Genomic DNA, 13,111 nt, shown 5'->3' with positions numbered 1-13,111 from the left:
GGGCCGTCGCCGTCTCTTCATTGGTGGACAGCTTCGGGCTCGCTTCGTCCCGGCCCCTCCTTAGTGATCGAAGCCAGCTCGGGGAGGGGGCGGGGCTCGTAAAATGCGGCTAACGGAAGCGATTGGTCCTCAGGCCTGTCGGGCTGAAGCCGGAGGCCCCAAAGTGGGGAGAGAGAGGAGGGTGGGGAAGGAGGAAAGGGAGCGTGGAGGACGTGTGATTGCTCAAACTGGTGCTAAGGATTTTGCAATCGGCCTTAGCAAGGAGGGCTGAGTAACAGGAGGAGGAGCCCGGAGGCGTTGGGAACGGGCCCAAGAGGTTCGGATACCCTTCTTCCAGCTTAACCTCCGCGGCTGTGAGGGAAGGCAGTGGCGACGCCACGCCCCCGCAAGGAACTTTGCATATTTATGAGGGATCATCGAGAACTGTGGAGGATCCGAAAGCCTAGAAGGACCAGAACGCCTTGTTCCTAATGCGTTTCCGTTTCCGCTAGGACCTTGGCGGTTGGTGAGCATCATGGCAACCGTGGTAAGTGCTAGCGTGCGGGGAGCGAAGAAGTGGAGCCTTACCTCCCAGGTCTGAGAGAGGAGGCACTGAGGGCCTGTGCTCCTAGGTCTGAGGGAGGAGGGGCTGAGGGCCTGGACTTCCGGGCCTGGGGGGGTCTGGGGGTCTGGACCCCTGGGTCTGAGGAAAGGGGGGCTGAGGGCCTGGACTTCCGGGGCTGGGGGGCTGGACTCCCAGAACTGAGGGAGGAGGGAACCCGGGGCTGAACTCCTAGGTTCTAGGGAGGATGTGTGCTGGGGGTCCGGATTCCCGGGTCTGAGGGAGGATAAAAGAGATAACTGGGATTCCGGAATCCTGGGTTCAACAGGAGCCATTCTGCAGTCCCTACCCCATAGTCTGATGGGTCTCGGCTCCAAGCTGTTTGAGAGCCTTGGGTTGTTGATTGTGTAAATGGCACCTTAGGTTGAAGGGAGAAGCACAGGCGAGGTACCTTTTCTATGTCTTGAGAGCATGAATTTGCTTACCATTCTTTGAGCCATGAGAAGCAGCATTGAGAACCACAAGGCCGTCAGTGGCTGTTTCAGGGGCTCAGAGACTTGGGATCTTGTCATGGGAACGTTTTGGCCATTTTCATATACAAGGCATGTTTCCATGTGACTATTCATTGAATTATCTCTGGAATGTTTAAATCAATGAATGAATGTGAACTCCATGAGGGAGTTCCCAGGTACTCTGGACCTGGCCCCAAGTACCTACTGAAGAGATGTTTGAATGAAGAAGAGATGTAACTTGAGATTGGGGGTTGGGCTTGGCTTTTAGGTGCTTGAGCTCCCACAGTGACACCAGTCAAGTTGGGGGAAGGGTGACGGGCGGGCAGGGTTTGAGTCTGTGCTGTTACCATGGCAAAGGCCCTAAAGAGGAATAAAAAAGATGGCTCAAGTCTTCTAAAACTCAGTTCCTATGGATGCAGAGAAATTGTTGGGAGTATGAGGAGAAGGGGTGCCAGAGTTTTAAAATGACCTCTGTTAACACGGAGTTAGTGAGCAGTAGCGGAGTTAGTGAGCAGTAGCGTGTAGGAAAGATTATGGTAAGAGGAAAGGGCCTTGTGGGAGGGTGCCTGGTGAGAGGTCTGTTCATGTTGGGAGAGCTAAGGATTGACATTCCTGGATCCAAGTCTCTTATCTGCCTTGAGTAGGGCCTTGTGGTGTGTGTGTGTGTGTGTGTGTGTGTGTGTGTGTGTGTGTGTGTGTGTGTGTGTGTGTGTGTGTGTGTGTGTGTGTGTAAGGTGTGGTTCTGATAGTGGTTGGGGGGCAATGTCCCCTACTTCTCCTGGGTTCCATCTTCCTATGAGGAGAGAGTTGGTGAGAGGCTTGTGACTCTACAGTGGCCCTGAAGACTAAACTCTTGATGCTACAGAAACAGGGCTCCTGCTGCGTTGGATGCCTGTAGTGCCTCATTCAGGTGGAAGAAGGAGTGGGTTGGTGAGAAACCTATGGGAAGGAAGGAGGCCTGGAGTTAGGTGGCAGAGGGAAAGACTAGGTTAGCACACTGGTTTCTTCTCTTTTTGTATGTGTTATTTCTTCTTTTTAAATAACAACTTCAAGAAATGTAATTCACATACTGCACAGTTCATACATTTCCAAGTGTACACTTCATGCATTTGCAGGTATATAATGGATGGTTTTGAGTGTATTCACATTGTTGTGTCACCATCAATCATTATCACCAAAGCAACCATCAAAAGAAACGCCATATCCATTAGAAGTCATTCCCTGTTTCCCCCTTCAAGAGCTCCAGCCCTAGGCAACCACTAATCTGCATTGTGTCTCTACAGATTTACCTGTTTAGACATACCATATAAATGGAGTCATACAACGTATGGTCCTTAGTGCCGGTCTTCTTTCACTCAGCATCATGTTTTCAGGGCTCATCCATGTTGTGGCATATATCAGAACTTATTCCTTTTTATGACTGAATAATATTCCATTGTATGGAGAGACCGCATTTTGTTTATCTGTTCCTTAGCTGAACATTTGGGTTGTTTCCACTTTTTGGCTATTGTGAATAATGTTGCAATGAAGATTCTTTTATAGATTTTTTGTGGCTCTCAGAGGGGTTCTTGAATTGGCCTGGTGGTTTACTTATCTCTGTCTCCATATAAGAAAGTAGTGGCTAAGTTCCTCTCTTTGGAGAGCAGGATACCCAGAAGGCCTCAATACATGCTTGTTAGATGAACTCAAAGGCCTGAATATTTCAGTATGTCACTCACTCAGTCCATAAAAAATCATGCCCTGAAGTGAACAAGAGTTGCAGGACATGCCCTTCCCAGGACTTACAGTCTTTTGGAGCCAAGAACATCCATCCAACAGTCTCCCTCATGAATATGAAATACACAGGGAGATCATTGCTTCAGAGAGGAACCTTTCCTTCTGCCTATATGTCCAGAGCTCCTAGCAGAGGTGATCAGGGAGGTGATACCTAAGCTAATTCATTGAGCAGGAGCAACGAGCATGCTGGATCAGTGCAAAAGCCTGATGGCTGGGGTCTGGGGGAATGTGATGTGAGAAGAGGCTAGGAAATCAGGGACCAACCAGATAGAGCATGATGCTGGTTCTGTGCTGGTTTTTGTCATTAAAGAACTCACAGTTGTAGGGAAGGGTTCTTCATTTATTCATTCACCAATAGTTCCTGAGCATTGGGTGTATGCTAGTCCCTGAGAACAGAGCTGTAAATGAGACAGACACGGTCCTTGTCTTCCTGGGACTTCCTAGTGTAGTGATGTTGACCAGCCAGCATTAGTAGGAGACAACTGGGAAGGGTGAGTGTGACTGGTGGCCGGGGGTTGGCAAGTCCAGGAGGAGAAGGATTGGAAAGGACACTCTTGTGGGATGCGGGCAGGAGGAGCTGGTGAAAGCTAATACGACAGGGCACTTCTCACACGTGTTCCTGTATCCCCAGACAGCCACCACCAAGGTCCCAGAGATCCGTGATGTGACAAGGATCGAGCGCATCGGTGAGGACTGGACCCCACCTGTCCCATGTGCCCCCAACAGGCGCCTGGAGGAAAGAAACTTCACTGTTTTTCACTCATTCCTTCTGCAAATTTATTTAGGCAGCATCTCTAAAATAGGTGGTAAAGGGCTAGTGGCGAAGAGCATGGGCACTGTAAACATGGCTGGCTTCTGTAAGACTAGCTCTGCCGCTTCTGACCCCTGTGGCTGGGAACTAATTGCCGTCTGTGCCTCAGTTTCTTCATCTGCAAAATAGACCTATGATAGTTCATCTACTGGTGGTTAGAAGATTGAATAAGGCAGTCCATGTAAAGTACTTACTGTCCAGGTACTGGCCCTTTTACTGCTGGGAGCTGAGGGCAAAGGATGAGCCAGCTGCACCCAGCCCCACCTCGAGGTACTCATAGTCTAGTTCAGATGTGGGCAAACATTTTCTTAAATGGTCAGATAGTAGGTCATTTCAGTGAGGCAGTAACTCAGCTCTGCCTATTTCCCACAAGCTATACTTTGCTTTGCCCTGATCAGGTGTGAGGTGCTGGGTCTGGTCTTAGCCTTTCACTGGCTGGCAACCCTGGCAAGGCCCTGATCTCTCTATCTGAGTGTCGTTCCCTCCCCTCCCGCAGTCCCCAGGCACTCCCAGGGTGATCATGGCTGGAGATCTTATTTTCCAGTGTTAGGTCAAATGACTTTAGGATGTGAGGGTGCTGCATAGGCTATGAACACAGCATAGGTGTGATGGTTAGCTCTTGAGTTTCTCGTAAGACTGTACGGTTAACTATGTCTTACTGATTGGGGTCCAGCCAGCACCTTATCCTAAGCGCATCTTCAGTTTACTGAGCATTTCCCATGTCCATTCTCCTCCCACAACCCTGTGAGTTGGAAGTTTGAGCCCTCATTTGACAAGAGGAAACTAGGGCTTGGAGGGGAAGCTCCTTACCTAAGGCACTCATCCCAGGAGTTGGCCAGTAACGTGTCTCCTTGTTCTTTCCCCATACACAGGTGCTCACTCCCACATTCGGGGTTTGGGGCTGGATGATGCCTTGGAGCCACGGCAGGTAGAACAGCGGGCCCTGGGGTGTCAAGGCAGCACCATGGGGGCCTGGGCTGAAGGGTCCCTGAGAGGCCACGGGGCAGTTGAGAGGGTGGGTAATTGTTCCAGCTCTCAGACCTTTGGCTCTGTAAAATTCAGCATACGTGGCGTTTTACTGATGTTAAAAAATTGGGGTGGAGGACAGTTCTCTGTGCCCCTTTCAGGATTGCTCCAGGAATCCCGGCCAGCAGCATCTGCTTGCTCCTCAGTGGCCGCTACGTGGTAGAAATGCAGTGGGTACCAGTAGGACATTCCTCATTTCCTCTCCTGCCTCCTCCTCCCTCAGGCTTCCCAGGGCATGGTGGGTCAGCTGGCAGCCCGGCGGGCAGCCGGCGTGGTGCTGGAGATGATCCGGGAAGGGAAGATCGCCGGGCGGGCGGTCCTCATTGCTGGCCAGCCGGGTACTGGGAAGACGGCCATTGCCATGGGTAAGCAGATCATCGCGCTGGTGCGCTCCTGGTCTCTGCCACATGGTCCCTTCCATGTCGGCCAGGGTCGGCTTCATTTAACAGCAAACCCAAGGTGGCAGTGGCTTGATTACTCGAAAGTCCATTCATTGACAACTGTGAAGTTGGTTACTTCCTGCCTCAGCATCTTCTGCACCGGCTTCTGAGTCACCACCACCTCATGTTCTGAGAGGGCTGCCTAAATTCTAGCCTCCCCATACATTGTCCAAACAACAGCAAGAGAGGGAAATGACAATGAGAAAGGGCCTAGACATGCTTCCCTGTAAGCAGCTGTCCTGGGAATGCCACACACTTGGCTTATATCTCATTAACCAGAGAATTTAATTATATGGTCAAACTCTGCCGCAAGGGAGGTTGGGACGTTAAAATAAAAATCTGTTCTTTAAATGTGGACCATTACTGCTTTAATAAGGAAGAATTCTGGAACTGAGGAAGAAGGGGAAGATGGGATTAGGTAGAAAACCAGAATTTCTTGTTGCAGTCCACAGATTTGAGATCTTTTCACTCACAACTCCTCATTGTCCTTGTTGAACTATCCATCCTTCAAAACTCTCTGCCTAGGTTTCTCCACTTAGCTGAAGCTTTCCTTGACCCTCTTCTCTTCCTACATGAGTCAAAGTCTTTCCTCCTACCCCTGTGCTCAGGTAGTGAGAAGGGAATGGCCAGGTCTTCAGGTAAAATAAAGCAGCATTCACTCAGGTACCCTGTGTTCTAGGCCCTGAACTGAACCATGGGGACAAAGGGATGCATGAGACCAAAGCCCAGACTTCATGGAGCTCCTGGTCTAGGGAAGGTGTTCGTTGACACAATCACTTCTAGGGTGATGTGTGCTCTGGTGGAAGCAGCACGGGACAGAGGAGGCTCCCAGCCCTAATGGGTGGGGTAGTGGGTCATGTGGTGGCAGTAAGTTGGGGAGGCTTCCCAGACAAGTGATGCCTGAGCTAAGTCAGGTGAGATGTTTAGAGTCTTCCAGAAGACAGTAGGCACCGAATTTGGCAGACATGACCTCTTCAGCCAGTCATTCACTGTTCCTCGTCTGTCATGTCTCTGGGGTGAGGCCTTCCACAGGCCCGGCCTTGCACTGGGCAGTAATGGGGATCCTGAAGGGTGTTCAGCCTGGCCCTCATCCCAGAGAAGTTCCTAGTCTGGTGAAAGACAGAAAAGGCCACAGGAGTCTCATGATAGTGTGGTATGGCATGATGTACCCATCTACTTCCTCATTCTTTGCACAGACACTTGGTAAGTTCTGTGCCAGGGGCCATTGTGGAGGAGAAAGCCAGGTCCAGCACCGGAGCCTCTAGAGGGGATTGAGCCTCATACATTGCCTATCAGAGCGTCAGTCTTCTCCTCCACAGAGAAAGGGGACATGACATCCTGCCTCACAGCTGTTCAGGAAGGTTCTGTGACATTCTTTCTAAGGACTTGGCTTTGAACCAGGCAGAGGCCTCAAAAAGGGCAGCTGGAGAGAGGGGTTCAGTGCTTGGGGGGAGAGCAGGAAACTGTCCCATCAGCATCCACCCCCACCAGCCTCAGGTCTGTCCCTGTGCTGACTTCAGGCCGTGTGATAGGGTCACAAGTTGAGCACCAGTGCCTGCTGGCATGCCTATGCATTTGCCCCTGCGCCAGGCACATAGTGTTCCTTGTTCTGCTATTATTCCCATCATACCGAGGGGAAAGTGAGACTCGGGGAGCAAATGAGACATCCCAAGATCACACAGTGCTAAGTGATGGGCTGGGATTTGAACCTGGGAAGTCTGGTCCCAGGCTTAACTGCTCTTAATTGCTCTTTCTGCCCCCTTGGCCTCTACCTCTGCTCTTCACCCCTGCCCCTGAGGCTGAAGTTTGAGAGGTAGGCTCAGGGATGTTGTTGGGTTATAAAGCTACCCTCAGGGCAGCATGAGGGGCACAGCACCCCCTTCCTGGCTTTTTCTACTGTTCCTTGGCCTTCCCAGGCCAGAAGAGTAGCTGATTTGCCATGTGTGTGTGTGGGGGGGCCCTGGTGGCAGAGCCTCCTCCACTTACCCAGACCATCTCCTCCCCAGGCATGGCTCAGGCCCTGGGCCCTGATACTCCATTCACAGCCATCGCTGGCAGCGAGATCTTCTCTTTGGAGATGAGCAAGACGGAGGCGCTGACACAGGCCTTCCGGCGCTCCATTGGCGTTCGCATCAAGTGAGCACGGGGCCTGGTGGTGGGTGGCACCAGCTCCCAGCAGCTTCTGGGCAGACCCCTGCCTAGGGTGGGAGGTAGTGGTCCCTGAATGCAGGGGCCAGGCCTCCTCCTCACATCTGCTCTGCCTCAGGGAGGAGACTGAAATTATCGAAGGGGAGGTGGTAGAGGTCCAGATCGACCGGCCAGCCACGGGGACGGTGAGTCTGGTCCTGAGCCCCAGCCATCCCTGGTCCCAGGGTAGGAGGGTGGGTGTCAGGTCCATTCTGCACGCAGAGTCCCGGCAGCAGGAACCCATCGCGTTGACCATGGTTTGCCCATCCTGAGGGACACAGCTGTAAAACCTAGGTGGTAGAAAAAGGAAAGTTTGGAATTTCCCCACAGAAAATGGCAAATAGGTTTTATGGGATTTATGCAGATTAGTCCTAGAAGGCACTTCCCACCCAGCTTGCATGATAAGTGTAGTTTTCTCTTTTTTTGTTTTAGGCAAGATTTTCTTATTAGCCTTTTTGTTGTAAAACAGATATTAGGAAATGTGTAAAACCCACAGGTCATCTAATAAGTTATTGGGCAATGCTCTTGTGACACCACTGAGGTCAAAACCTAGAACTTGCAGCCACCCCAGAAGCCCCTTCCATATGCCTCTTTCCAGTTAGTACCCCAAGACTCCCACAGAAGTAAACGCTTCCTTTCATAATCATTTCCTCGAGATGTAAATCATTTATGGAGGAGTCTCTAAATGGGGTTATTTAGGAAATTCACATCTGACGTGTGGAACTAGCTAGATTGAGATTCAGGATTCAGTCTTGCCTCTGGAGGTACAGGTAAATTAAATTGAAAGGGTTCTCCTCAGGAGAATTCCTTGAGCAGGGTAATGACAAACGCAACCTTCCCAGCTGGAGTTTTCAGAAAACAGCCCGGGAGCCTCACTGGGTCCGGTGTCCAATCCGCTTCTCCATGGTCAGTCAGCGTGCTTGAACTGCCATTACCCTGTGGCACTATAGTACCAGGTACCCTGGAGACAGGCAGCCAGGCTTCCTTATTCCAATTTATATGACATGAGCTGGAAAAGAAAATGAGAATCACAATTGGGAGTTTCAGAGCCTTAGAGTTCTGTCATCAAATGTCTTGTTAAAAGTTGTCCTGTAAAAAGAAATGTTGGGTCTTTCCGAGTTGACTTAGCCTTTCTGGATAGTCTGGCCGTTGGGGCTCCCAGAATCCAGAAGCGGTCTCCTAAAATAATTAGTAATCTATAGCAGGAAAACAAATTCCTTTATTAACATTCATGATGACCCTCTTTTTTATTTTCAATTTATTTTTTATTTTGGGAGGGTTCATGGGCCAGGAATTGAACCCGGGTCTCCTGTATGGCAGGAAAGCATTCTACCATTGAATCACCCCTGCACCCCACCCTCTTTTTATTAACTTGAATAAAATTCACATAACAGGTTATCTGTTAAAGAGTACAATTCAGTGAATTTTAACATTTTGCCTCCTTTGCCTTATCATTCTATCATCTATCCATTTTCTGAGCATTTGAGAGCAGACTGCATATATCACACTCCTTGAAGACTTAATGTTTCCCATGCACATTTGCTATGAACGAGGTTATTCCCTTAGATAACACCATAAGTTCAAGAAACTAATTGATAGAAAGCTCACAGTCTGTATTCCAATTTTTTCTTATGTCCCAATAATGTTCTTACAGTTAAGTTTTACATTATGTTTTTATCACACATGAAATCCACGAATGCATCCTCCCTGTAAACGGTAAAACCTTACTCAGGGAGGCCAAATTTCTTTTATTTCCTTCCTCTTATCCCGGTGCTTCTAATCTTGACATCTGTCTCCCAAAAAAGGGATAATAAAAGGCACCTGTTGGGAGTGCACAATTTGTTGAGTTCTGACAAGTCCACGTCCATGAGGCCATCATGACAATCGTGAAGGTGGACACATCACCCCCATAGCCTCCTTGTGTCACGCTCTTCAGGAAGCGGAGTCAGCAGGCCTGGGTGGGACTGGAAGCTTGGCAGGGAGTGGGTGGGAGGCCCTGGGCCACCTGTGAGCCCCTTCCCTTGCTCGCCCCCCTCCCAGGGCTCCAAGGTGGGCAAGCTAACCCTCAAGACTACAGAGATGGAGACCATCTATGACCTGGGCACCAAGATGATCGAGTCCCTGACCAAGGACAAGGTCCAGGCTGGGTGAGCAGTAGGTGCCTTGCGGGGTGGTGGGGAGCTTGGGCCCCTCCTTTCCTCATAGCCATCCCTTCCCTCTGCAGGGACGTGATCACCATTGACAAGGCCACGGGCAAGATCTCTAAGCTGGGCCGCTCCTTCACGCGCGCACGTGACTATGACGCCATGGGCTCCCAGGTGGGCCGGGGTGGCCCTGTCTTCTCCACCACCCAGGGCCTGCTGTCACCATGACCTCAAGTCCCTGGTGCTCTTGGGACACCCCAACCTGGCACTTGAACCCTATTTCTCCCCTGTTGCTTGAGCTTTGCAGGGTCCTCTAGGAAGGCCCCTATCCTTTCACACTGGTGAACACCCCTGGTCTTGACTCCTCTTGGGTCTGGGGTTTGTGGTGACCCCTTTCCCTCTCCTCCCTTTAGACTCCCAGCTCCATTTCAGGGAGTCCCATTCTCCCCCGGTAGCCCTCTTGGGTCTCCATGCCTTTCTCTGCCTTGTCTCCACCCTCCTCTGCGGCCCCACAGACCAAGTTCGTGCAGTGCCCCGATGGAGAGCTGCAGAAGCGCAAAGAGGTGGTGCACACCGTGTCCCTGCACGAGATCGATGTCATCAACTCCCGTACCCAGGGCTTCCTGGCGCTCTTCTCGGGTGAGGCCCCAGACTGCCCTGGTCCGGCTCCAGGCCTGGCAGCTTCCTTCTGACTCACCTTCCCCTGCAGTCTCTAGCCCCACGGCCTCCACTGCAGCCCTGACACAGGCATGCTGCACTCTCTGTCCCTCCCTTCCCATTGCCTGCTTTCTGCCTGGCTTTGTAGGGTCCATCCCTGAGTCGTCCTCTCAGGAGGGGTGAGGGAGTGAGACCCCTGCCCTCTCTCCTCCTGCATTCTCCAGGAACGTTTCAGGTGCCTTGGCTCTCTTATCACTTTGCTGCTCCATCTCTGTCCCTCTTTCCTCAGTGGGGGCCTGCCTGCTGGCCCTGGGTCCCTTCTGGTTCCCCCTAATGCCCTCCCCCCCATCTTCCTCAGGTGATACAGGAGAGATCAAGTCGGAAGTCCGAGAGCAGATCAACGCCAAGGTGGCCGAGTGGCGTGAGGAGGGCAAGGCGGAGATCATCCCTGGGGTGAGTGCCAGGCAGGTGGCTGGGGAGGGGGCTCGGCCATGGGGGCACCTCTGACCCCCACCCTGATGGTCCCAGGTGCTGTTCATCGATGAAGTCCACATGCTGGACATCGAGAGCTTCTCCTTCCTCAACCGGGCGCTGGAGAGCGACATGGCACCTGTGCTCATCATGGCCACCAATCGCGGCATCACCCGGTGAGCTGGCTGTGGGCGCCTTGTGCACTGAGCCCGGGGGGCAGTAGTGGGGAGCCCTCCCTCAGGCAGAGAGCTGCAGTAACAAAGGGACTGGGTAGCAAAGGTGTCTTCTCCCTCAGGCAGTCCTGAGGCCATTGGGCCGTCCTGATGGGCAGGGAAGTGTCAGGTCTGCTGCTGTGGTTCCCAGACTCCGGCTGAGGCACTCCAGGGTGCTGTCTCCAACTCACTCCTTAATAAATGGAACTCTCAGGATTTCTTTTGGTATAAGAAGGGCCATAAGTGATTTCTGTAACACAAAGGGCATTGTGCTCAGATAGCCAAGGTGCTGTCCCAGCTAGCTGTCCACCCGGGCCGTCTCAGCTCATAGGAGGTGTGAGGGAGGAAATGGAGGTAAGCAGCATCCTGGTGAACTGTGCTCCAGAGGCTGCACCCGGCACTGCCCCAGAGCTGACCTGGCTCCACCTGGTCATCTGGTGCATGGCAGCCATGGTTCCGCTGCTTCTGGGCAGTGGGAAAGAAGCAGGGATGGCTGCTGGGAGCAGTGGGCAGGTTTTGTTAGGCTCTGTGCTTGGCGCCTTCCTGGAGTAACTGCTCGGACCTTCCAAAGAAGCCTAGTAGGTAGCTCTTGTCTTTGCCTCATTTTAGAGATCAGGATTTGAGGCAAAGACAGGCTCAGGGACTGGCCCAAGGTCACATGTCTAGAAGGGAGCAGACTCAGAATTTAATCTAGGAATGATGGGGTCAGAGGAGGCAGGGCTGGGAGCTGCTGGCTGTGCAGGCTGCCTGTGGGGAAGAGTAGCGCTCATGTTCCCTGAATGCCCCCAGGAGCATCTAGGTGCGGGCCTGGGGCCCAGTACATTCTTGGGTGGGGCTTAATGTTGAGCCGACTAGGGGCTGGGGGGGCCTTGTGCCAAGATACCGGCCGTGGATCCCTAGTTAACACCCAGTCTTGGCTGTGAGCTAAAGGTTAAATGGGTGGAGGTGGGGGTAAGAATATTCTGGGTGGAGCAGGTGGTGAGCCAGGGCCCTTGCTGGGGTCCAGGAGGATCCCCTGACCCTCTCCCCTTCCTTGCCCAGGATCCGGGGCACTAGCTACCAGAGCCCGCACGGCATCCCCATCGACCTGCTGGACCGCCTACTTATCGTCTCCACATCCCCCTATAGCGAGAAGGACACGAAGCAAATCCTTCGCATCCGGTGCGGGCAGGGCCAACAGCTTGACTGGCTGGGAGCCTGTGGGGCAGGGCTCTTTTTTAAAAGTAGGGAAACTGAGGTCCAGGGTGGTGGTGTGGCTGGGGAAAGCAGCCTTTGATACACAGTGGGATTCGCTGGAGGGATGGGATGGGGGGGTACCAGTTACTGGCCTGGGAAGGGCCCTGGATGACATCTGAAGACCCAGGTTGGAGGCCCGTCCCAGCCCTGTGAGCTGCAGCAGACTCCACCTCAGCCCCATGGAATACCTCAGTGGAGAGAGGGGTGGGGGCAGAGCCCAGCCTGCCTCAGCCAGCCCCCCCACCCCGTCTACCCGCAGGTGTGAGGAGGAGGACGTGGAGATGAGTGAGGACGCCTACACTGTGCTGACCCGCATCGGGCTGGAAACCTCCCTTCGCTATGCCATCCAGCTCATCACAGCTGCCAGCCTGGTGTGCCGGAAACGCAAGGTCAGCCCCCTGCAGGAGTGGGGGGACTGGGTGGGGGCAAGGCCTATGAGGGAGGAGGCTGGTGAGCCCAGTCACCAGGCTAAGCAGGTCATCCCTTTAATCCTAGAGTATTGGCTTTTGGGATCTCAGGGCAGGGCATAGAGCCAGTGCCCAGTCAGTGTCCAGTGTCCAGTGAATGTAAATGGGTGCTGTTAGATCCTTTTTACAGATGAAGTAACTGAGGACCAGACAGACTGGCCCCACCCTGGGCTTGAAGCAGGTGATGTGGGCACAGTCCTACCCTTGCCCACCTCCTCCTGCTGCCTAGCGGGTGGAGGTGGCTGGGCTGAGTGGTGGGTCCATGGGATGTGCGAAGGAACCCTGTTGAGGTCTGGGACTCCCCCCCAGGGCACGGAGGTACAGGTGGATGACATCAAGAGGGTCTACTCGCTCTTCCTGGACGAGTCCCGCTCCACGCAGTATATGAAGGAGTACCAGGATGCCTTCCTCTTCAATGAGCTCAGTGAGCGCCTGCCCTGGGAGAGGTGGGAGGGGGAGGTGGGCTCAGGCCCCACCCTCTGGGCTGCTTTGACCACTGGCCTCCCTTCCCCCTATAGAAGGAGAAACCATGGATACCTCCTGAGCTGGATGGCAACCCCCCCCCATCTTCTACACGTTCTGACACTGTGACTTTGTATAAAATGGTTCAGAAACTGGACTCCCCGTGTAT

The 13,111-nt window shown here is 52.9% G+C and overlaps 1 protein-coding gene across 4 annotated transcripts; it reads left to right on the top strand.

The window, feature by feature from the left end:
• The first annotated feature begins 141 nt into the window (after positions 1–141).
• RUVBL2 (RuvB like AAA ATPase 2) lies at positions 142–13,099 on the top strand. Of its 4 annotated transcripts, none has more exons than XM_077131205.1 (15): positions 146–526; positions 3,461–3,515; positions 4,513–4,568; positions 4,890–5,031; positions 7,113–7,242; positions 7,373–7,439; positions 9,334–9,440; positions 9,518–9,611; positions 9,953–10,076; positions 10,453–10,547; positions 10,623–10,741; positions 11,819–11,938; positions 12,273–12,402; positions 12,790–12,904; positions 12,999–13,099. In XM_077131205.1, exons 1-15 carry the CDS (start codon positions 515–517, stop codon positions 13,022–13,024), a joined length of 1,392 nt encoding a protein of 463 aa, XP_076987320.1. In that variant the 5' UTR covers positions 146–514; the 3' UTR covers positions 13,025–13,099. The 4 variants fall into 4 exon arrangements, with proteins under 4 accessions (XP_076987321.1, XP_076987320.1, XP_076987323.1 ...); XM_077131208.1 differs by having other exon boundaries at positions 502–526; positions 3,465–3,515; XM_077131207.1 differs by lacking the exon at positions 146–526 and adding an exon at positions 549–574.
• Positions 13,100–13,111: the final 12 nt, after the last annotated feature.

Source organism: Tamandua tetradactyla, chromosome 16 (genome assembly GCF_023851605.1).
Source record: "Tamandua tetradactyla isolate mTamTet1 chromosome 16, mTamTet1.pri, whole genome shotgun sequence".
Lineage (NCBI taxonomy): Eukaryota > Metazoa > Chordata > Mammalia > Pilosa > Myrmecophagidae > Tamandua > Tamandua tetradactyla.
The sequence above is the reverse complement of the archived record's forward strand: the minus strand, read 5'-3'. Positions and strand labels throughout refer to the sequence as shown.